This window comes from Ascidia mentula, chromosome 2, assembly GCF_947561715.1.
Source record: "Ascidia mentula chromosome 2, kaAscMent1.1, whole genome shotgun sequence".
Taxonomy (NCBI): Eukaryota; Metazoa; Chordata; class Ascidiacea; order Phlebobranchia; family Ascidiidae; genus Ascidia; species Ascidia mentula.
In genome coordinates, this window is record NC_138567.1 from 7,569,256 (window position 1) to 7,592,188 (window position 22,933).

Below are 22,933 nucleotides of genomic sequence, written 5' to 3' on the forward strand. Positions count from 1 at the left end.
ACGACGTCGCCGACACGCTCACAGCAGGCGACGACGACATGTTTACAAGCGACGAAGGCGTTGTGTGAGAGGAGGCAAGTTAAAACTTAGCTGTTTTCACAGTAAAATTGGACTCTGCATTGTTTCACTAATAATGATACTGTAATATGAATTGTCCTTGTCATATAACGTTTTATGTTTTCAGATGAAGAAGCTGATAATAAAATGGTCACCGACGAGTTGGAACTCATCGAGGAAGATGTTGAAGTTGAAGAGTAAACTCGCCTCACACGATTAACAACGATAACGACCTCTTGTTTTCCTGAACCAAATAACTTACCTGGAATTATACCGACGTGATCAGTTATTTTCATCGAAACATGGGAGTTAGTTTCAGTTGAGTATTGCGAGAACAAGGGATCAATACAATAAGAAAAAACAGACTCAAAATTTATAGCAAAATGAAATGTTTCAATACATGCAACTGTATATGACTACAATTCTAGAAAAAATACCTTTTCCCATACGTAGGAGAGGTTTTTCATGGCGAAAGTGCTTATATTCCACCAATAACTTTTATTGGCATATCAAAAACATACTTTATGTAATATGTACAGATGACAGTAGCAAAGCCCGTCTTCCCAATTAACTCGAACAAGATGCAAAAAAATTGTAATTTTTTTTGCATTTAGAAAATCCGACACATTTTTTCAAGCATTTTTAAAACACAAATAAACTCGGACTGAGAAATGTTGAAATATTGTTTAGCGCACAGGACGGGCAATGCTTAATATAACGAATTAAATTATTTTTGCGAAAAAGAATGATATTTTTATAGATACGAGAGTGTAATAGTAAGTTAGAAATTTATTGAATATAATTATTGAAAATGCATTTAATCGTGACATGTTGACGGTTCCATTTCGCCTTAAATAATTCCGATCAATGGCAACAGAGTTACACATGCAGTAAAATTGGCGTTCACAGTCGTTCTATAGTTAGTTGTATAAGGGTAGCTGATATTTTTCAGTACATCCACGACTTCGTTAACTTTACTAACTATCTGAAATTAAAATGCACATCATCATTATCTGATACATGCGGTAAATTGAACTTCCATGAATGATTTTCAACTGTTCCTCGATAAGTCGGATGATGCAATAAATGTTGCAACTTCCTTTGCACGAGGATTTCTGGTATCGATAATCATTAACATATGCTCGTTCCACAACTGTGTGTAACCAATGGTGGATTTGGAGAAAGGTTAAATGCTCAGACAAATGCTTTGCAAATGAACATCATTGTCGGCTCAATCAGATAAGTAGACACAGTGGATTTTTTTTACTCAAAAATGCGATGTTTGACAAAAACTTATATAATCCAAATATAACGCAACCAAGTCTGTGATCGCATGCATTTTGGTCTGGTTTTCCATGAATTAAACACTAGTGCAGCCATGCAAGAAAACACGTTGGTTTATGTTTATAGGCGATGGATTGCGAAAAGCCACCTTTTATTATTTGTTCTTTTATTCGATAACTGGAGATCATGTTTTTGTATTCTGAAGTATGAGTTTTATCGGAACGTTTTCACAAAATATCCTTTCACATTTGCTGATTCAACGTGGGACAACTCACGGATATTTGTGTCGCTACAAATCTTATTAACAACACAACAAAAATCAAAGCCTCGAAAAATCAAATGAAATTGGTTCGAGTGCAACGATTGAATTAGATTCTTCAAATTGGTTCTATATTTACATGGTGTTTGATTGCATTGTAAAACAAAAAAAACATGTTTACTGTGATGTTCAAGCAGATGCCGCATGAACGAATGGGATTCACACGGTTTTGATTCACGTTTGGAAATCGGTTGCACAAGAGGTAGTTAATTGTGTTTTCAATAGGATCGGGTTGTGTTGGTTCCTGGTAATCACTAATAAAATCATGGAAGCCCTAACAAATAGTGCGCTTGAATTACCACGCGCCCCATCAGTACAATATGTTCGTCGGGGTACAAATATGCATGGGTGAAACCTTCTCGATGCTCATTTTGTCAACAACACAAATAAGCATTAAAGGTAGGTGAAGCCTGCTTGTTAGACGAAATGAGTAAAACTTTTATCACCACCTGTGCAGATGAACAAGCTTCTCCTCGCTCTCCTTCTTGTTGCGGTGCTCTACACCATGGTTGAAGAATCTGAGGGCAATTGGTGCGCCAGACGACGTCGCCGACACGCTCACAGCAGGCGACGACGACATGTGTACAGGCAACGAAGGCGTTGTGTGAGAGGAGGTAAGTTTAAAAACTTAGCTGTTTCCACAGTAAAATTAGGCATGAGCGTATTGTTTCACTAATAATAAAATATTTACGAACTGTCATAATATAAAATGATCTTGTCATGTAACATTTATGACTTCAGATGAAGAAGGTAATGAAGCTGATGACGACATGGCCACCGACGAGTTGGAACTCATCGAGGAAGATGTTGAAGTCGAAGAGTAAACTCGCTTCACACGATTAACATCGATACTGACCTTTTGTATTCCTGAACCAAATAAATTATTCTGGCATTATACAGACGTAAAATGTTATGTTTTTCGAAACATGGATGTTAGTTCCAGTTGAGTAATGTGAGAATAAGGGATACGTATAATGCAATGAGTATATAACGCACAAAAAAATTATTCAGAAATAAAATGTTTCAATGCATGCAACTGCACATGACTACAATTCTCGAAAAACATACCTTTGCCCAAATGTAGGTGAGGTTTTCAAAAGCAAAAGTGCTCATGGTGCATATTTACTTTTTTGGGGAGATCGAAAACACATCACAGTAAAATGTACAGATAACAGTAGCAAAGTACATCTTTCCTATTGACACGAATTGATGCAATAAAAATTGTGTTTTACATTGCATTTAGAAAATCCGTGTTTTTGTGCATTCCTAACACAAATCGACTCTTGGTGAATGTAGCGCTAAACACAATTCAACTCTTTGTCATTAATTGTATTTTAAAGCGGAAAACATTGACCTTTTTATTGATAAGAGAGCGTTATAGTAAATAGGAAAACTATTAGATATAAATAAAATTATTGTTTACATTAACAATGTCTACCTATTAGTTTAAATTTGTCAAAATTATATTTTGTATTTTTAGCAGGTATTTAACAATATTTTTTATTCCAGTAAATTTTATTTGTCGAGATTTGGTCTCAAGCTAATTTCGCAGATAAAATTGTCCAATAAAAGTGTTGAGAGGGTTAGTTATTAGTGAATATTAGTGGTTGGTTAATATGCGAATAGTGGTTATAGTTAATGCGATATGTGGTTAGTTAATGTGATTTGTGGTTAGTTGATGACCAGAAAGGTTAGTTACAAACATGGGAAATTCCCATGTTAATATGTTGCAGTTCCAACAGGTTTACATGGGATAATCCGCATTCAGGGTTTTTGACCTGGCTATGTCCTGGTGTAGTAGCACCTATCTATGATTGCATGTAAATTATAGTCGCAGCAGATACTGTGAAAGTAAAACCATTCTGGCGTAACGCCGCGAAACAAGGATGAAAGGAGAAGTGACGTCACTTACATACGGTAGTTCCTCGGATGGGAATTTTTTTGGCAAGAGTAAACCCTCGCTGTGTTTGCCGAAATGCGATACGATGCTTTAGAAAACAGAAACCCTATTTACTTTCGTTGGATGCAGTTTGACAATGCCGCGTTTCGTTCTGTATTGTCATCCTTCTACAGAACGTTTGGCTGCAGAGATTGCAAGACGCAATGGTACGAGCAAAATAGCTATATGATGTAACATTCTTCACGATTTGTTTTTTAACGTGTTTGCAAACGGTTTAGGGTCTTTGGATATCGTTCGCGAAGTTGTTATGTGGAACAAATTTCCAGATGGATATCCAAATCTTTTCATCAAGGTTTGATATAATAACATAGCCTATGTTAGCCTATAAACACAATTAACGATGATAATTTTCCTTTAATTGCAGAAGGTGGAGAACTCAGTAGGGGAGCATGTTATATTTCTGGGAAGCTTTCATGCACCAGAAGTTGTTTTTGAGCAAATATCATTACTTTATGCACTACCCCGGTGTTCTGTTAGGTTTGTTATTATATTTTAAATAGCAATAAATTGTTTTACTACATGAAATCTACCTAACCAGCAGCACTTCTTTCATGTGACAATTGTTTTACTACATGAAATCTACCTAACCAGCAGCACTTCTTTCATGTGACACAAGTTAACCTTCAATTCAATATTAAATGTTACTGGAACAAATTTGTGTCCACGCTTCTAGTTGTAGAATGCATGTTTCGCTTTTTATTAAACTGAAGATGCTTTAATAAAAAGCGAAACATGTATTCTAAAACTAGAAGCATGGACACAAAGTTGTTCCAGTAACATTTAATATTATATTTTAAACATTTTGACCCTTTGTGATATTTACAGTTTTGCCAGCATATAACCATTAAATTTTGATATTGATTTAAATGTGGTTTTTGCATATCTGCCAAAAGAAATAATGCTAACATGTATATTGTGGTTTTGTGTTGCAATCAGTTTTTGGTGAAGTGTATGTTGAAATAATCAAGGTATATCATTTTGTTAATATACAGATCTTTGACATTCATCCTTCCATACTTTCCAACTGGAACCATGGAAAGAGTTGACACAGAGGGACAAATAGCAACTGCTTCAACAATGGCTCGCATTTTGTCATCCACACCTCTTTCAGCAATGGGACCAGCTCATTTGATGATATTCGACATTCATGCTCTGCAGGTACCATCAAAATAATGCATTCTCCTATTCAGTGCGTCATATAATTATATTGTCAGGAAAGATTTTACTTCACCGACAATATCATTCCACTTTTGTCTTCTGCAATGCCTTGCTTTCTCGAAGTTCTCAAGAAGTATCAAGAAAAGTGCAATGAACAAGTTTCGATTGCGTTTCCTGACCCTGGGGCAAACAAACGTTTCAGCTCATTTTTCTCTGAATATCCCACAATCAGATGTCTAAAAGTCCGTGACGGGGATTCAAGGTAAACATAGTTCATTCTAAACTTTCCTGTATACAACTATCTACCTCTTGTTCTTGCTTGTTAATTTTTATGCTTCAGTTAGCCACTAATAATGAAGCATTACAGGCTGGTCTAGAAAAACTGTTTTGCAATAGAAAGGTCAGCATCGTTGATGGTGACCCAGTCGGCAAGAATGTAGTCATTGTGGATGACCTGATAATGACAGGCAACACCATAAAACAATGCATTGAAGAGCTGAGAAAAAGTGGAGCGTCCAAGATTAGCGTGTTCGTGGTTCACGCTGTTTTCCCGAATAATTCTTGGAAAAGCTTTGTAAACAGCAGTAAGTCACTTAAATCACATGTCCAAACGGAGTTGTTTTTACTTTTAAGTTGGACTGACCGCATAAAAAACATTTGGGGTTATTTAGGGCTGTCCACAGCTGAATGATGCTGTAAGGGCAGTTATTTTATCTTATTCACATGTGGCAGGCAGTCCAGGTCTGTTGCTGGATAAGTTCTGGATCACCAATTCCCTTCCACATGCTGACGAAATTGCGGAACATGAACCTTTCGAAGTGCTTTCAATAGCTGATAGCATCGTTCAAGAGTTAAATAGGCTGAATATTGGTGCCAACTAGCAAAATACTTTTGCGCAGGCGTTTTGTGTGGTTTCGCATTCCGCTACGTCCCCAGTAATTTTGAGCAATGTGCAACTTTTTTTTTATTCAGGGCTTACTTATGTGCAAAACGTTTTATTTTTGATATCATACTGTGCGATGAGATGTTTAGCATTCGTTATATGTGTTTAATTGTAATCCTAAACCTTCACCAAGAAATACTTTTTTCCAACTTAGGACAAGCCGCTATTTTTCGCGTTCTGCTTACCTTATTTTTTTGCTGCATTTAAAAGTACACTGATATCACATTCCACTGATTTGTTGCAAACTTTCTATGGCACAGGCAAGAAGTAAAGAATTACTGCAAACACATTCATGTGCCTCAACTACCAACCTAAATTTGCAACACTTAAATCCAAAACATACCAGCTCAAAAAATGTAATTGACGAACCCTTTGCATGTAAAAATCACCCATTTCAGTAAATAAAATTTCTATGTTCCATACTCCGTCAGATTTGGGTACAAAGTTTTTTATACATTGCACTGTAAAGACTGTTGCAAATTTCAGTTTTAAACAAAGTTGGGTTCAGATTATAAGAACAAGAAACCTCCTTAGCCTGTTATGTTCCCTATGTAAATACAATAAACTATAAATCTTTTAGGACAGGGCCATATGCATAGAAAAGAAAATTTTTGCACGGAACTGGGTGTGAAAAAAGGGATAAAAATAAATGTTTTTGCAGTGCGAGAAACGCAGTCTGCAAGTTCAACTTAAAACATATATGCACAAACTTTGTGCCAACAACATTCAATAAAATTCACATGAACACTGCACGGTGCAAAGTCGAATGTCTGCAAAACAGCATAAAACGTTCATTGCAGCACAAAACAAACAACAGGATTTAAAGGTAAAGATCTTCATAGCGTGATTTCCATACATGCTGTCGGTGGTGAGGTGAAAGACACCATCCTATTTTGTCTCGGATCCCGTTTGCTCTCGTTCGAAAGCGGTCACGATCGCGTGCATAGCATTCCCACTTGCCCTTTCTAGATTGTTTGTATGCAAAGGCCCATGCCACCATAGGATGCACTACCACTTGGTCAGAAAAGCGAACCTGTTTATAAAACTTTGAGTTAAAAAAAAGTTTGAAAACTAATAAATGTAATGACAAACAAAAAAGCAAATGTTTTTTTCTGGTTATGCTGTGTAAGGAGTTTCCAATAAAAAACAATGTATATATCTTTATATATGTATTTTACCTTGGTTGGTTGTCTTGGTTGCACTGCAGCTTTTTCATATTTCATCTTTGGTTGAATTGCAGGTGTTTTCACAACTACAGTGTCTATATTTTTTTGTGGTGTATCATAACCACATACCAACTTGGTCAAAGGCTCATGAAACCTTTCAAATAATTCCCAGATTTTGCAGGGATTCTCAACAACAAAAGTTGGGTCTGCTCTGCTGCAGTCTTCTGAAAATGAAGATGTTCTAGAGTTACCCCAGCTTTGTTCATCCCACGAAAGCTCAGCATCAGAATCAGATTCTTCATTTGAACATCCAAGGATGAAAGAAATGTGAGAGTTCGAGCATACTGGTCGTTTCACAGTGACCTCAAAAGGCAAATCACAACTATTATTTACTTCAGTGAAGACGCTATCATTTGTAAAGTCATCCGGAATCATTTCATTGCGTTGTGGTTCTCCTGTTTTTGTGTGGCTGTCCTCAGGGCATTGTTCATGTGATGGTTTTACAGGAAAATGTCTCTCTCCTGCCTTTTTAGCCCTTTTCTGTGTCCACGGCCTGCGACTAATCGTAAGTTTATCCCAAGGTGTTAAATCTTCAGAGTCAGTATCACTAGTTGGCTGACTATGGCAACTTGCTTGGGCGTAATCATCAAAATCGGAGTCCGACGTATCCTCCGTGTCTGAGGCAGAGTCATAAACTGAAGAAGAATCAATATCTGAGCAACCACTCACAGAACAACAGTCTGAAGCTGTATCACTGTTTTCATTCGTTGATTGATGGTCTTTAGCCACTAAAGCATTATGAGATTGAACTTCATTAAAGCATTCTGTGCTCATGATCTGAATTTCACTGCAACTGGAATCAGGAACCGGACATTTTGTTGAAGATATTCCATTAGGGCAATAGTTAAAAACCATTGTTTTACTTGTTATCTGTTGTTGAAGATAACGTTTATTGTTTTCTGTGGAAGCTTTAGGTAACAAAGGCGTTATTTTCTTAGGTTGGTTTGACATACTGTCCACAATGCCCTCAGTTTTATCGAGGTTTGTGGGCAATGAGGCAAATCTTGAGGCAGCTTTACAAACAGGTCCAGAAAGTGTGCTCCAAAATCCCCCTAACTTAACACTTTCACAGTTGTACTGCCACCGACTTGGGGGGCTCACTGAAGTTTTTTCGGAAATTTGTCCACAAACTTGAAGACAATTTTTGCTTTCCAGGCAAGATCCAATTACTTTGCCTTTGTATGGTGGATATGAAAACCTTGGTTGGTGGTCTTGCTCTTGATTCCCAGTACTATCCAATCTTTGCAGGGGCAGGAAATTTTTGACAGTAACCGAGCTTTGTATTCCAAAATAGGATCCAATTTTGTCTTTTAGCGAACTGCTTTTAATATCCAATGGTTTCGAGCACACCCTTGACAGTGTTGTTGCGGGACTGGCAACATTAACGGTAGATACATCAGTTTTTGCTAGACTAACAGGACTAAACCAACTTAGCCACTTGGAGTTGGTGCTATCACTCGACATTGCTCTTTTGCATAAAAGGAATTGTTTTCATGTAACGATGGCTCGGTGGCTTCCTAAAAGCAAACCATGTCCAAGCTTGGGAGGGAGTAATTCGCAAAAAATTGTCCGAATGCTTTTCAGTGAAAATTGAAGGTTCAACCACTGTGGCTGGTAAATTCATCAAACGATAGTCAAGGAGCTTGTGGGCTAAATCGATCACCCAAGCAACAAAGATACAACAATAAAGGATTCCAAATTTCTGTTCTTCTTTCAGTAGGCACAAATCTAAATAATAGTACTTCCGTTAACACATTGCTTGTACGCGGCTATGTTTTGTAAAAACAACTCCACAAATCCATTTACAAACCTCAAAATGTAACTTTAATTAACACTTAAAATTGAAATATTCTTCTTACCTTTCGAATGCAGGTTTTCGAAATTTGTCGCTGTTTGTACAATGTACGACATATTTTTACATAAAGTTGCTCATTGAGACTGACATACAATAGTTTAGTTTCGCTGTTGATTACGTTGGTTCTGTTGTAAAATGACCAGTCGAGCCCAGCCTTCGGCAACTTGCCACTTGCGTGGGAGCAATCACGTGATTCCTCTTTTTTCAATTCTTTCTTTATGACGCGACAATCAATTTGGGAAGTTGCCTCAGCTGCGCGCGCGTACTATTGCATCATCCTTTTTCTACGCTTTGTGCGTGTGGCTTGGCACGATTACACTAACGTAAGTAAACAGTTTGATACTCGAATTAGCCTTACCGATAAGACCGTTAGGCTAAAAAAAACATTCTATTTCCCAATGCGGCAACAAATTTGAAGTGTTTTAGTTTCGTTCCGCCGTACTCTAGAACTAGACAGACCGATGTAGTCGTGTCGCGTCACGTGAATTATCTATTTTTGCTCAACACCATACGGAACTCGATATTTCTAGAAGGCTCAGACGGAAATAACTAAATCAGATGCTTTGTAAACTTCCAACTGTAGAATTGTGGACCGGTGTTTTTGGTAAACCTTACACGTTGTTTCATCACACAAGCACACAAACCTTTCGCCTACAAAACTCAATTTATTCATGAGTCATCATACTTGTGACTCGGCTTGCGAAACAGTTTCAACAACCAGACAGCACAAACCACCGAAAACTGCCATGTTTGACCGAAAAATTCGAAAACAGATGGTTGAGCCCATTTCCTCATGTGACACGATCTCACTGCATTCAGCATGTTGAATTTCCTCGTTAAATTATCAGCACGCAGCCCGGGAAAAGAGTATGGAACAACAGTTTTGTTTCCAACTGCCGTGATCTCGTACCACATTCACTTGTGTATGTCGATAAATCGCAAGTCCATAATAAGGAAGTAATTTCTCGGCAAAGGTCTTGGAGCCGGCGAGAGAACACTGAAAACCTATCGGTACAAAGGTATCATGGAGGTTATCAACGTGCTCATCAGTGAATTATTGCTTGAAAAAAGCAAATAACTGAAACTACTGACCTGTTTCTCGGTATCAACATTGGTTACAACAACAAAGCCAGCAACGTTAGTCTCAACTAAATTTTCCTCCAAAGATTCTGCCATGCTCAAACTGAGTATATGATGAACAAGATCAATGCCCGGGGCTACTGGGACCAATTTTGTTTGTGTATCTTCTTTCTCCATGCCTTTAGAATAAAGAAAACAAGAGCTTTTGACAATAAATGAGTTGTGAGAAGTTCCTAGCCCACATCTAGGCTATTTATGGATGTTTTTTTCACAACTTATAAGAAAAATTAGTTACCAAGAGGTAGGCAGGAGTCTGGAAGAGCAGGCGCACCAATTTTAAATATTTGGACCTCGCTAAAGCTTATATCAAAAGCATGTGGGAAGTAAATCTTTCTGGGTCCATAAAAGTATTCTTTTGTTTTTTCTTCCCTTGCATCTCTTCTCATATCCCTCGTCCTTTCAACAACACCTGTCAGGTATAAAGAATGAAGTTAAATGAAGTTTGTTCATGGATTCCAACAATTAATATAGCAAAACAAAAACTGTATAGTTGTTATGGTGCTGCTACAAACAGAAAATATCTCCTAATCATAGAAATAATTCATGGCTGTCAGCAGAAAAAATTAGGGGCTGGGATAAAATTTTATTTTTCTATGTGATTCCACTTCTCCAATCTGACAAGTATGTGTTAGTGGTAGTTTTCCAGGAGATTGTTGCCTTCTCCCAGGTGCCCATGGCAATGTTTTCAGGTTTGACAGCATTACTAGTCTTTTACCTGGTGACTTGGGTTGTAAGACAATGTTTACAAAATCAGGAAGGTCTCTTTTCAAGTCATTGTACAAGCGCTCACTGTCCAGAACAAGAACAACATCTGCTTCAAACGATTGTGCAGTATGTAGAATACATTGGTAGCCTTGACCCTTGACCCAACCACAGGTGTTAATGACACATCCACTGTATTTCACTTGTCTGTAACATATTTATTTCCGATAAAAAATATTTGTATGACAGAAAAATAGTACAACCTAGTATGGCAAAAAAAAACGATCTAACCTTGTGTAACTGATTTTAGTGGGATATGTGCTGACCTGTTAAAATCACACTTGGCATTGAATACATCAGCCAGTCTGGAAATCAAAACTTCATAAAGTTTAATGTTGCCGTTTGGTGAAGTGTGGCCGAAATGATAAACAACAGGAACCTGCAAATGCACAATAAAGTGTCTTTGCAAAGATCTGAAGCAGAACTAGCAATCCAAACAGAAAGAATATAAAGTTCAACATGTATCATGTATCACATAAGATTGATACAACCTATATTTGATTCATAAAACTCATCTAGTGATTCCCCCAATTGAAAAGCCCTGATTTTATAGACACTGCAGTCACTGACCTTCAAATCAAAGCCATCCACTGGGTCTGCAGGTCTCTCCACTGTTAATGCACCCACAGTACCTGGAATTGAAACCCCACCCTGCCCCACATCCAAGTCAATGAGCGTAGGCTTTCGGCCAAGACGCACAGCATAATTGACCAGCAACCTTGTAAGACAATATTTAATGTCATAGTGTCAGGCAATATGGCAATTTGTTACAGAAAAGCACCTATTAGCCTTATTTTCTATAAGATGCACACACAAACTGTATGGATATATTTCTTAAGTGAAATACTGGCAGGTGAAATTAATGTAATATTTTATATTTGTCTGGCAAAAAAAAACAAGCTAACCCTACCTTCCCAAAGTACTTTTGCCAACGTCCTGTGGTCCACATACCAAAATTCGAGGCCCACGAGTATCTTTCTGTTCTGCACTTTTTCTCATTTGCTCAATAGCACATTGAGTGTTGAGATAAATTACCATCGGAGTATCCTACAGTCAAATGTTTTAATTACATAATAAATTGTCTAATAAATGTACAGGTTTGATTTTTGTCCTAAATATTTTCACTTGTTTTGTGCAAAATATATATATTCTCACAGATAGATGTCTTGGATGATTGTGCAATAACCCAATAAGCCAATCTTAGCAATCATTTTTTACAAGTAGTGCTACAAATCCAAGACCAAACAAAGTGGACAGTGGGAATCTATATTTCTAATAAACAGGAGAAACTGTAAAGTAGTAACACGCAAATACCTTTGAAACATAGGCTGCTTCAACTTTCCCGGTAAGTCTGAGGGAACATCCAAACCATGTAAATACTGCAATCTTGGCTCCAGATTCAAAAATGTATGACCTGAGGGTGAAAACCACAGCAGTGAATTTTCGTAATTTGCAAATAATCACATACCAACCTGGATCGTACTAGTTCTGTTCCAAATACTTCAGCACTGCCATCAATTAGATCGAGTTTAACTCGAGCATGTGTTTCGACTTCAAACCTTAGTTCATTATCCCGTTCCAATTTGTAATCAGATGTTTGAGTGAGATCAATACCTTTATCCTCCGGTTTAACAGTGGAAGTGGTCGCCATTGTTTAGCGAGTCGGTTAATTGAAATTATCATACACTTCTACAAGGCAAAAAACATTATTTTACAAACAATGCACATTGCGAGTTGTTGACAACAAACTGCCACAAAGCATTGCAAAAACACATTTTTGAAAATGTAGCATTACATAATTGGGAAAACCACAGCTTGCTTCGTGACACAAAACATAACATGTAGTGAGAAAACCAACATGCAAGTGTAAAAATCGTTTATTTTTGGATTGCAAGATTTTATGTAGCCACAGCCAGCAGTTTTCTTTTCAGTTATTTCTCAGTAGAAGCAAGTGGATTTTTAAGCACAATGATCACAGAGTCACCACGCAAAAACATTTTGCTAATGAATCGATCTCGATTGACTGGTTGCTGTTTCTTCTTGCCCTTTCCACTCTTGGGTGTTTCAGTCCACATCTCTTTTACATTTTCAAGCACCATGTTACAATGGCGGTCAAATGCTTTCACTCTGGCCAACAGCTTTCGGTTGTTTCGGCAATTGATCAATATTTGAGTATTGTTTTTTACTGAATCGGTCAGAACTGACAAGGGACCAGTTTGGAATTCCTCCTTTTCCAACTGTTCCAGTTCTTCTGAAGTAAGTTCGCTTTTTGGTTTGCTTTGCAATGACATGATGAACTATTTTTGATAGTTTAAAAATTGTGTAAATTGGAATATATATTCCTAGTCACAATAAAACAAGCAAAATATGTTAAAATAAATTGGTAACTTACGTAGTAGAGTCGAAATGGTTTGTTATTTTTTTTGTTATTCTTGCTTAATATGGCTATACTAACAATTCAAGTTCCACTTCTTGCACATATACGTTTACAAAGCGAACATGCGCGCCGGCATTTATGTGACCACTTGGTGGCAAAATTAAGTGAAATGAATTTAATGGTTTCAAATATTTTGCAGTCGAAAGAACTTTATAAATAAAAACTAATATAAAATAGCAACCTATAAATTTTTCCATTTTTGTCAAAACGTTTATGTGCAAATATTACGTCATAAGCAGGCAACTTCTAAATTTTAAAGCCAAATACTGTACCTAGATTGCTAAGGTATTTTCGGCACTTCGGCCCGCCTCACATCTCCCACCACATTCATGTGCGATCGGCCAACAACAAGAAACGTCCTGTGAACCGACTTGGCATTTCGGTTGTGATGGGTTTTGCTTTGACCATCACGGCCAGGTGGCTATCCCACATGTGATACGACCGGTTGCAACCCCTCGCCTCCAAGTGCAATTGGCTGCGATCCGACGGCAGAGGGTAATTCTCCGTGAGATAATCACCTTTACATGGCCCAACATTGGCACCTGACTTGATTACCTTAAGGGTTTTTCTCCATACCATTTTAATAACAATGACAACAGATGAAGTCACAAATAACATCGGTGAAGACAAATAATTTGTAGGCTACAACGTTGTGAAATATGTACAAAGACAGATCCGCACTGAAAAGCACATCATTTTTGCTGTATCATTGTACACAGGCATAATATTAAATAGCAAACTTACTTTTGAAAAAGTATCGTCACAGGCAAAACCCTGATAAATGTGATAATAACGTTTAGACAAAATCGACATTGAGAAGCTATTGGTCGAATGTCAAATAACATTATTTTACTGTTTTTTTGTGCACCCGAAGCACATATTGTTATTAAACACAAAACAAAACATACAATAGGCAGAAAAACGTTTTATTCTTATTTTTGCATATTTTGTAGGAATGCTTTTTAGATTCGAAAGTTGATTGGTTTTGCAATATCTAACTAACAAGACCCTGCGCAAAGGTAACAATCCCGACAGCGCTCGACATATACAAATATATATCCACTCCAGTCATTTGAGCCAAAACCGTTCAAATGTTTTTTTGACACTACAGTCTGCAAGCAACGCTCAAAATGTGTTGCGTTATCAAGTTTTCAGGATGCAGCGCTCAAAAGGTTATACTGGCTCCAGTTGTCAGTATCGTGGTAGTTCAACAAATTTTCCCTGCGTCGATTGATGTATTCCGAAGATACGGTCTGTATCCGCTGTCTTGCTGTTTTTCTGCAGCGTGGAATCCTTCTTGATGCTGGAGTGACTTTTCGATTCAGAAAAGTTTTGTTGCGAAGTCGCGCGAACCTGGTGCCACTTGCTCTTCATGGCATTGCGCACTTCCCGTCCCAAAATGCAATAGATAACGAAGACCATGACTCCTTGTAGGCCGTTGACGATGCTATTCAGGTACATGAAGGTCACTGATGCCTCATAGTTGTTTACTCCTAAAAATTTTCATTTTTTCGAGTGCAATCATATATGCGCCAATTATAATTGGCCTTTTAGCGTATATAGGCGATACGCTTTCCAGACAGGTTAATAAGTTGTATGCTATAATTGCCCAGTCAAGTTAATTAATTGACCATCTAAGTGTTGTTGTATATGTTTTGTTAGAATTCGACTGTATTCAGTATGTTTACCTGCTAGTACCCCAAATAACCAAGGAAGACCCAACGTAGGGATAAGGAAGGCCACGGCCTTAATGGAGGCCAACAAGTGGTTCATATCCAAAACAGGCTGCTTAGTTCCCGCCGAGCTGTTGCTGCGTTGGTGAACGGGCTTAAAGTTTTCCGAGCGCTGACTCATCTTGTAAACGAAACAACCCATTTTGCTGATAATCACCGCGTTGGCAAAAAGTACCAGCATCACGGGCACCAAAACTGCCCCAATCAGGGCGCCGCTTTCTCTACTCAACCAGCACTGGGTGTACTTCGGGATGTTGCGATTCGCGCCAACGTTTGATTGATAGAGCGGGTTTTGCTGCATGTAGGAGTCGGTCAAAAATCCTGCCACGGCGGCTATGAACACCACAACAGCGGGGATTCCCCAGCCGACTGCGTATCGAACAATTTTGGCTTTTGTTGTCACTCTGCTGTCCATCGCGCCGCCGATCGTTTTGCGAGCCAATATAGCGCCCTCCAGCAGCATCCACGCAGCTGGAAAATAGAAATTTAGCCTTGTTTAACCCTTTAAGCCCCGCAATCACTTTTTAAAAATTAAAAATTTTTGAAAAAAAATTTTGCGTAAGTTCAGGTACCTATAACTTTATTTCTACAAACGCTAGACTAAAAATTTCAACACAAAAATGATAGGAAAATTCATACTCTACACAATCATCACTTTTCCAGTTCAATAACTCCATGTTTTCGTGTAGTTATAGCTAAAAATACAACCACCCCTACTAAAACAGCTTTCAAGCCATAGTACCCTTTATAAAAACGTCCATAACTCCCGAAATTGTGCGAATTTTAAAATAATTCGACTGTTGCCTGAATCCATGTGAACAGCAAGACGCAATGAAGCGAAAAAAACGGATCGCTACATTTGAAATTTTTGAGCGACGGTACTGTCTAGTAAACTGAAATTTTAGAGAGTTATTTTGGTATAAGTTACATATATATTGTTAGTTGTTGCTTGTAAAAAGGCTTGTAAGCTTTGTTACACAGCTCAGACGTTTGCTAACTGATAGCAGATAAATTTGACAGCACTTCTAAAAAAAAAATTTTTGTTTGTTTCTTTATGTGTTCAACTGGTAGTGTATGTCAGCAAGTTGGTGAAAAAAAGGCATAACATCAATATATATTGATAATTAAATAGACAAGCCTTCTGTCAGTGCATATAAAGCTTTTCCATGAAATAATAGAGACAATGTATAAAAAAGACAAGGAAAAAATCAGTTGTATGAAATTGAAGCTACCCCATTTACTGGATGACGCCCACAGCCACGCCCACAACTGTTTGATTCTTGAACAAATTGCATGAATATATGAATTGCATATTTGTATGAATTCCATATATATATGATGCTTTGATACCAAATTATGCACCAGGGATGTTGCAGAGGTAACTGTAACATCACCAAATCACCATCATTGAACTTTTTGTGGATATGTTTTGAATATACCCTTCGAAAACCATTGGTTATTGTTATGCAGAGGAAAGAATTACTCAATGTTGGTTTATGTATTTGGCTATGCTTTAGAGATTATCACATTAGTCAATAATGTTTGGTTTCAATTGTGTTCAACGTAAATACAAAGCAAAACAAATTGTTATCTCCATATTTGCATGTAAATATATAGTCATTGTGATGTCATAGGATACTAAAAAACACACCATTAGAAAGGTGAGACCTTCCTCTACAATTCTTATGCAGATCATTACCAGGTACAACTTACAGATAAAAAGTTATTAGGCAAGGTATGCAATGATACCAAAAATTTTTTGGCTAATTTTTCCATACATCTGGATTTGCATGTAAATATATAGTCATTGTGACGTCATACAGCGAAAAAAAAATACACCATCGGAAAGGTCAGACCTTCCTCCACAATTCTTACGAAGATCATTTCTAGTTACAACGTACAGATAATAAGTTATTAGACAAAGTATGCAGTGACATCACTAAAAATTTTCTGCTTATTTTTCCAAAAATTTGGTTTCAAACAATGACAATTTACCAAAAAAGTTCAAATACAAAGGTACCACTTTGTTATGTTTATGTGAAACTACAGCCCTTGCGCCTTCCGTTGGTAAAAACCTCAAGTCGTTACGCGCACTACAGCGTGAGATATGCCCGAAAGAAAAAAGGCGCTCTGCTGTCTGGCCAAAGCCAATACATTGGCTTGGTGGGGCTTAAAGGGTTAAAAGCAATTAAATTTATTATCGTCGTTTGTAGTCATGGTTACACACATCAATAGGTAAAAAGAAGTTGTCAAGCAGGCAACAAAAAAACATCAGCCACAATGGTGCCATGTAGAGTGTGGTCAAAACGAACAAAATATCCAGAAAAACCTTACAGCGAAGCGTCCATAAATATATTGTCATTTGCTTGTTATGCTTTCCCGTTTTGTCTGTGCAAATCGAAATAAATCGTTTTTACATTGGGCCCACCTGAAGCTAAAATGAAGTAATGGGTGAGGACGGCGATGGCTTCGCACGATGTTTCATGTTGCTGGGCCGGGTCGTGGAACAGATTGCAGATGTGGAAAAGCAAAAGTGCCGCGGTGAGGTTTATCTGAATGACCGTCCTGTCGTTGCGAATGCTCTTTCGAAGCCTTACTAAGATAACCAACGTTGCTATGAAGAACACCGTTGAGATGGACTCAGTGACGAAAGATAAAATCTGCAAATTACGTTTCTGTTTATAAAAAGAAACTGTGCATTCAATTACCTCGCAAGCTCCCTATTTTTGTGACGTTTTTCCAAATCATATAAGGTTAAACTAAGGCTTAAAAATATAATTTACAATAGAAATATTCATTTTAAGTATAGATCTGAAATATTCATTTTAAGTATAGTTCTCCCACTGGAAACTTTTGATCTTGGGATCGTGGCACTAAATTTTTTTGTAAAAAGTGATTACTGGGACCGACCAAGATTTGTTGCACAATCGTCAAATACACCCAATTTAAGAATTTATATATCTCACAATTAGATGTCTTAAAAGATTTCGCAACAATCTAGGCCAGTTTATAATACATTATAGAAAAGAGTGTTTCCAATAAGTAAATATAATGCCACCCTGGTTTATTAATGATGTCTCTGCGCCTGACTTTTTTTCGAAACCGATCAAAATTATGTAATAATAATGAGTGAACATCATCTGCCAAAATTGCTAGAATACTTTTGACATCGACACCATAAAGCTTACCTTTACACTGGCGGGAAGTGTAAAAGATGAGACTGACAGAAGCACTGCAAACGAGGTGGTGTGAGTGCAATCGCAGCGTATGTGACCACGGGTGTCAAGGACGTTGCTCACGCATCCATCGAGTGACAGGACATGCTTTTCAACGTCCACGTATCGACATTCGTAGCTAAGCTTGCGCACCAACTGCGTGTCTTTGTAGAAGTCCGACAAGTCGAACGACTTGTCACTCGCGTACGCGTCTAGTGTGGGATCTTGTGTAAGGTTAAAGTCGAAGGATGCGGCAGCGGCCAGCTTTCTCTTAGACTCAGTCAGTGCTGTTATGCTGAGCATCGGCGTCGCGTTAAACACCAGCGCTTCGTCCTGGTAGCCAGTGCTTGCGTACGTGCTGGCTTTGCTAAGGGTTTTCAAAATTTGCGTGTCATCGGTGATTTGCGCCATCACAGCCACGAAATTCTCGTTTTCTCCTAAACCCTGCGGCACCAACTTGTTGACTTTAGTCGTCGTCGAGAGGACTGCCAGTGGCTTCGCCGCGCTGTACTGCTTGTTGTCTTTGGCGGTCAATCTCGTAACTTGCACGTTCGGTGGTATGGTTGCATTAGGCTCAATAAGGTTGTACAACTCCTCTTCGATCTTTTTCACAGTGGACGCTGCTTCAGAAGGGCTCTCTATAATCTTCCCTGAGAAAATTAAGTTTTAATATGCCGAAGCTTTAAATCAATGGATTGTTCCAAAACATCCTACTTGTGGTCACCGCTTGCGTAGAGATTACTTCTGTCAATGCTTTTGTGGTTGGAAACTTTGTTGTTTTTGTTGTTGTCGTTGTTGTTTTTGTTGTTGTTATTGTTGTTGTTGGGGTTGTCTCTAAACACGCAACAGATCCATAAGTGAAGCTAATTTTCTGCCTTTTCACATTTTCGTTTCATACAAGACATAACTAGTAGAATATTATATCAGAAATATATAAATAGTGGGATATTGGTATAACTAGAGGCGAAAACACCGGTTGTGTATTCAAACAATGTTATGCTGTGAAAGCAATCTGGGACCAATTTAGGTTCAACGTAAAGTACCTTTTATAGCAACTTTGGTGGAAGTTGAGGCACTCGTCACAACACTTGGGGGCGTGTCTGTAGTCGCAGTTTTTCTGGTTCTTGATGTTGCTGCAAACAGTCGAACATTTTAATATTTTTTATAGTGTTACGTTTTGTCCGTTTTTATGTATTTTTTTGCATTTCAGCGCCAGGTTTTTGCGCTGTGCACGACATCGTATACTAAAGCAAATTTACCTGTTGACGTTGTTTCCTGTGATGTTGTGGCTTCTTTGGTTGAATATTGGGTCGTACTAATGTATTTGGTCGATTGGGAAGTAGACGGCGAGGTTTGCGTGGTAGCAGAACTTGTCGCGTCAACAGTTGTTTGTGATGTTGTCGGGGTTGCCGCTGTTACAAAGATGTCATGTACGTAAACTGCAGCAATGATAATTACCAATCGATGCACTGCGTCACGGGTCAGCGGGACGTCGAACTTTTACACTCGAATACATATTTGACGTTTCACTCATGCGTCATTACATTTAGATACGTGATAAACCGTTACTAGTGACGTGGCAAGTCGCAACTGCAGGTTAATTTTGTCACCGCCCAGCAGGTCACGCATTGCAGGTGACCTGCGATTTACGACTTTGCATATACAGTATGTCGGTGATCGGTGACTTTCCCGTGTATGACGCAAGACTGATTTGAATTAAAGTATTGCTTTAGTTTTTGCATTTAATATTTAATTGGTAGCGTAACAACCAAACTGGGTAATTAGAATTGTTTTTCGGTTGTTAAACAAACGTAACATACAAACTATCCGGTCAAAGTTGTAGCACAATGATTTCATTTTCAATTTTGTGTTCAAAAGTAAAGAAATTCGGTTCGTCTTTAGTCGGTTCGACAGAATAATTCTTCACATATCACAATTGCTAATTTTATAGCAGCTTCAAAATATACAAAAATACTCCACCTTCGTTGTTTGAATCAACGCAGTGCTTCAATTACAACAAAATAACAACCAGCACTCGATTTTATAAAGATAACACTTTTGTACCTTGTGAAGTGGATTCTGAGTCAGTAGCACTCAGCGTTGGCATATTCGTGGAAGCGGAAGTGACAGTGGTCGAAACGATTGGGTCTAAAAAAATTCAATAGTTTATCATTTAAGTTACGTTGAGCAACATGGCTTGTTTTAAAGCGAATTTTGATTAGCGTTCAGCACATGGTCTCTTCGAATATGTGACATCAATTAAAATATATATTAATAACATAAGGGAAAAATTCCAAGTAGTTAACCACGCTCCCAACGAGGCGTAATTACCTGCTGCTGATGTTGCGGTGGAATACTGGTTTGTGGTTGGATGTTCGCTTGATGGCAGTGGTGTTTGCGTGGTAGTCAAACGGGTCGCCGTCGTTAGAGTTGCTCGAGCTGCGGAAGGAAAATTTTCTGTAACAGCATTGACGTCGTGCTTAAACCATTGTAATGAAGAGACCGCTGTTAGCCTACGACTGCGCACACCTGCGTTTAACGCTTTAAATGTGGTCGCGCCCATTGGCATTGGTATTTACCGTCGTTTTGGATAAACTTCCATATATGTACGTACACAAAAAAAAAGGATAATGTTTTTTCAGTAGTTAATATATTCACACAAATAATTTCAAACATATAACTTGGCAATGTTGCCGCGTGGTGGTCAATCGACTTGACTTTATTGTGTTGTTTTTTTGTTCCTAAGTTTATAAAGGTTATCTTGAAAATTATTTTCAAAACAATGTTTTTAAAAATCAATTTTTCAACGTTCCAGCCATTTCGCGCTGTTAAAATAATGCAATTCCACCTGTCAGTGTACTTTCTTCCGTGGAATCTGTAGCCGTTGAGTATTGCATCGTGGCCGGAGGTTGTCTCATAATTCCCGACGAAACAAAGAATTGAGTAAACGTTGTGAGGTCTTTGGTTGTTGTTGGAGTTTCTTGAGATGTTTCTGTGACAATGACAGTATTTCAAAACCATTCTTGATATGAATGGTCAGGTTTGAATGATTAAGCGCGGGTTTGAATCACGTTCTTACGCAAATCGGAACTATTATCTAATACGCGTACATCGGACGTTGGAATCCGTGATGTCATGACATTTTAATACAAGTCAGATTCCCAGTGACATTTGATGACTGCCCACACCACGAATATTTAGTTCAGCGTGGTCCAATTTTGGCTCACGATTTAATTTTTATTGGCCCGCGAATTGTAACCTGACTTGGAAACACAACTTTGTTCGACTATCTTCGCATTGCCACAACCAAAATTCCTGTGGACACGACGCTTTAGTTAAAGAAGCAGCTTGGCCACAAACGTCGCAATAAGTAAAGATTAAGTTGTAATATTCGTGTAATAGCAATCAACTAAGTACGTATCAAAATAAATTTCATTTCGTAATTTTTGTATATACGTAATCAAGATTTTTTACAGCAACACTGGCCCTCGGGATAAACTAACGGTTTGTTGCAGAGTCTGCGACGAAATAAAGTTGGACCGAACTAATTTATTTATTTGTGACATTTGCTGTTCAAGATCGATTTTGCTCTGTTGGCCATATCTGTTTCAAGATCGATGGCCATAAACGTGTTTAAATTGACTTTAGCGGTTGGTTCCTCACCTGAGGGGAATAATGTTGTTGTGTCGACTTTCACAGGATTTGTTGTTTCAGAATAAATGACGGATTTTGTGGCTTCCAAAGCGCGTGTAATTTCTTGCCCAACCGTACTTGCGTAAGACGGATTTGTCAGATAGCTTGTTGATTTTTGTGGTTTGTGAGATGGAATCGATTCAGTGCAGTTGGTAAAGCACTCTTCTTCTTTCAAATCCGACAAAGTCGAATTCGAAACTATTCAAAACAAAATGATTTGAAAATTTGTTAGCACAAATAATGCAATTTAAACCCAGCCTACCATTTTGACAAACAGCACTGTGATGCTCAAAACAGTTTGCAGTTAACCAAGTTGTTCCGTTGACGTAAACGCAATGCTTAGAACGCGAGGGCTTGTCTTGGTGAACTTTTCCGGTTTCAAACGAGCCACGGGCCGAACCGTCCATCCATACAAGTTGGTTTATAAACGGGAGGCGGTACAAAGCTGTGGGATCAACATTAAGTTTTTTTTGCTTTTGAATTCAAAAAAGATATCAGGAAGATTTATTTGTAATTATTTTACATTAATTTTTTTGACAAAGTTGCCCCATACAGTCGCTATACAATATGCATCCTCCTGTGGATTTCTGGTGCACGTATATTGTACATTACTGCAGTTCTTCCCTTTCCCTGTTGGTTTTTAACCAAAAAACGTCCTGTCATTTTTTGAATAGGCAGGACGGAACACTTACCTATCCATCCTGCATTGTTTGTTGTGTTTAAGTTATCCGCTTCTTCTTCAGTTTTGACTGTAGCCAGTACACCACCAAGGCATTCGCAGTGACACCATGATTGAAAGGCAGTTAAGTTGTTACCGTGTTGCGAATAACCCATAGCCGCGTTAGAACCTGTAGCAGCAATCCGTTAGTATCTCTTAGATAGCGTTACTTACTCATTTTTTCAGCACTTACAAACTCCAAGAAGAAAGAACAGCGTTATTTTCCAGACAAGAGTTCTTTGTGACATCTCCATTTCCAGTTTATCACCAAGTTTCTGTCATTCCAAATGTAAACGCACTACTCACCAGGGCCTACTTTATTTATAAACCACACAGAAAATTCTGCGTACCAGGAAAAACTCGTGAACGACGTTTTTGCTTGTGGTACCTTTTAAAACAAAACCACACCGTGCTGATGTGTTGCCAAAACGCC

At 38.2% G+C, this 22,933-nt stretch overlaps 5 protein-coding genes across 6 annotated transcripts; 1 reads left to right on the plus strand and 4 right to left on the minus strand.

Annotated features, from left to right (window-relative positions):
- The first annotated feature begins 3,601 nt into the window (after positions 1 to 3,601).
- LOC145888598 (uncharacterized) lies at positions 3,602 to 5,919 on the plus strand. The gene is made up of 7 exons (XM_082979376.1): positions 3,602 to 3,766; positions 3,839 to 3,912; positions 3,985 to 4,097; positions 4,613 to 4,778; positions 4,835 to 5,040; positions 5,175 to 5,362; positions 5,511 to 5,919. The coding sequence occupies exons 1-7, from the start codon at positions 3,697 to 3,699 to the stop codon at positions 5,657 to 5,659; spliced, it is 966 nt and encodes a 321-aa protein (XP_082835502.1). The 5' UTR covers positions 3,602 to 3,696; the 3' UTR covers positions 5,660 to 5,919.
- Positions 5,920 to 6,061: 142 nt separating this feature from the next.
- On the minus strand, positions 6,062 to 8,977 carry LOC145888597 (uncharacterized). The gene is made up of 3 exons (XM_082979374.1): positions 8,807 to 8,977; positions 6,900 to 8,675; positions 6,062 to 6,754 (listed from the first exon to the last, which is right to left on the minus strand). The coding sequence occupies exons 2-3, from the start codon at positions 8,409 to 8,411 to the stop codon at positions 6,542 to 6,544; spliced, it is 1,725 nt and encodes a 574-aa protein (XP_082835500.1). The 5' UTR covers positions 8,412 to 8,675; positions 8,807 to 8,977; the 3' UTR covers positions 6,062 to 6,541.
- A 548-nt stretch (positions 8,978 to 9,525) lies between these two features.
- LOC145888354 (polyribonucleotide 5'-hydroxyl-kinase Clp1-like) lies at positions 9,526 to 12,384 on the minus strand. The gene is made up of 9 exons (XM_082979087.1): positions 12,177 to 12,384; positions 12,019 to 12,118; positions 11,615 to 11,751; positions 11,275 to 11,422; positions 10,971 to 11,083; positions 10,658 to 10,851; positions 10,178 to 10,351; positions 9,895 to 10,061; positions 9,526 to 9,807 (listed from the first exon to the last, which is right to left on the minus strand). Exons 1-9 carry the CDS (start codon positions 12,353 to 12,355, stop codon positions 9,718 to 9,720), a joined length of 1,302 nt encoding a protein of 433 aa, XP_082835213.1. The 5' UTR covers positions 12,356 to 12,384; the 3' UTR covers positions 9,526 to 9,717.
- Positions 12,385 to 12,625: 241 nt separating this feature from the next.
- LOC145888355 (small nuclear ribonucleoprotein Sm D2-like) lies at positions 12,626 to 13,067 on the minus strand. Its single transcript, XM_082979088.1, has one exon. The coding sequence runs from the start codon at positions 12,993 to 12,995 to the stop codon at positions 12,636 to 12,638; it is 360 nt and encodes a 119-aa protein (XP_082835214.1). The 5' UTR covers positions 12,996 to 13,067; the 3' UTR covers positions 12,626 to 12,635.
- Positions 13,068 to 13,765: 698 nt separating this feature from the next.
- Positions 13,766 to 22,873, minus strand: LOC145889188 (uncharacterized). 2 transcript variants are annotated; one of them, XM_082980088.1, is made up of 14 exons: positions 22,694 to 22,873; positions 22,475 to 22,630; positions 22,045 to 22,227; positions 21,753 to 21,980; positions 20,938 to 21,081; positions 20,421 to 20,528; positions 20,154 to 20,237; positions 19,349 to 19,501; positions 19,133 to 19,222; positions 18,804 to 18,923; positions 18,063 to 18,739; positions 17,303 to 17,534; positions 14,830 to 15,345; positions 13,766 to 14,634 (listed from the first exon to the last, which is right to left on the minus strand). In XM_082980088.1, exons 1-14 carry the CDS (start codon positions 22,752 to 22,754, stop codon positions 14,333 to 14,335), a joined length of 3,054 nt encoding a protein of 1,017 aa, XP_082836214.1. In that variant the 5' UTR covers positions 22,755 to 22,873; the 3' UTR covers positions 13,766 to 14,332. The 2 variants fall into 2 exon arrangements, with proteins under 2 accessions (XP_082836214.1, XP_082836213.1); XM_082980087.1 differs by having other exon boundaries at positions 20,421 to 20,546.
- Positions 22,874 to 22,933: the final 60 nt, after the last annotated feature.

What these genes read in the sequence shown, in the direction of transcription:
- LOC145888598 (XM_082979376.1), top strand. Translation starts at nt 3,697, where the DNA reads ATGCCGCGTTTCGTTCTGTATTGTCATCCTTCTACAGAACGTTTGGCT. An exon ending in GTCCGTGACGGGGATTCAAG is followed by an intron (nt 5,041 to 5,174) that starts GTAAACATAGTT and finishes GTTTTGCAATAG; the next exon opens with AAAGGTCAGCATCGTTGATG. An exon ending in GAAAAGCTTTGTAAACAGCA is followed by an intron (nt 5,363 to 5,510) that starts GTAAGTCACTTA and finishes CACATGTGGCAG; the next exon opens with GCAGTCCAGGTCTGTTGCTG.
- LOC145888597 (XM_082979374.1), bottom strand. Translation starts at nt 8,411, where the DNA reads ATGTCGAGTGATAGCACCAACTCCAAGTGGCTAAGTTGGTTTAGTCCT. An exon ending in AACCAAGACAACCAACCAAG is followed by an intron (nt 6,755 to 6,899) that starts GTAAAATACATA and finishes TTTTATAAACAG; the next exon opens with GTTCGCTTTTCTGACCAAGT.
- LOC145888354 (XM_082979087.1), bottom strand. Translation starts at nt 12,355, where the DNA reads ATGGCGACCACTTCCACTGTTAAACCGGAGGATAAAGGTATTGATCTC. An exon ending in TGGATGGCTTTGATTTGAAG is followed by an intron (nt 11,084 to 11,274) that starts GTCAGTGACTGC and finishes GTGCATTTGCAG; the next exon opens with GTTCCTGTTGTTTATCATTT. An exon ending in AGACTCCTGCCTACCTCTTG is followed by an intron (nt 10,062 to 10,177) that starts GTAACTAATTTT and finishes TTTATTCTAAAG; the next exon opens with GCATGGAGAAAGAAGATACA.
- LOC145888355 (XM_082979088.1), bottom strand. Translation starts at nt 12,995, where the DNA reads ATGTCATTGCAAAGCAAACCAAAAAGCGAACTTACTTCAGAAGAACTG.
- LOC145889188 (XM_082980087.1), bottom strand. Translation starts at nt 22,754, where the DNA reads ATGGAGATGTCACAAAGAACTCTTGTCTGGAAAATAACGCTGTTCTTT. An exon ending in CTCAGAATCCACTTCACAAG is followed by an intron (nt 19,502 to 20,153) that starts GTACAAAAGTGT and finishes TCTTTGTAACAG; the next exon opens with CGGCAACCCCGACAACATCA. An exon ending in CACTTCCCGCCAGTGTAAAG is followed by an intron (nt 17,535 to 18,062) that starts GTAAGCTTTATG and finishes CGTAATTTGCAG; the next exon opens with ATTTTATCTTTCGTCACTGA.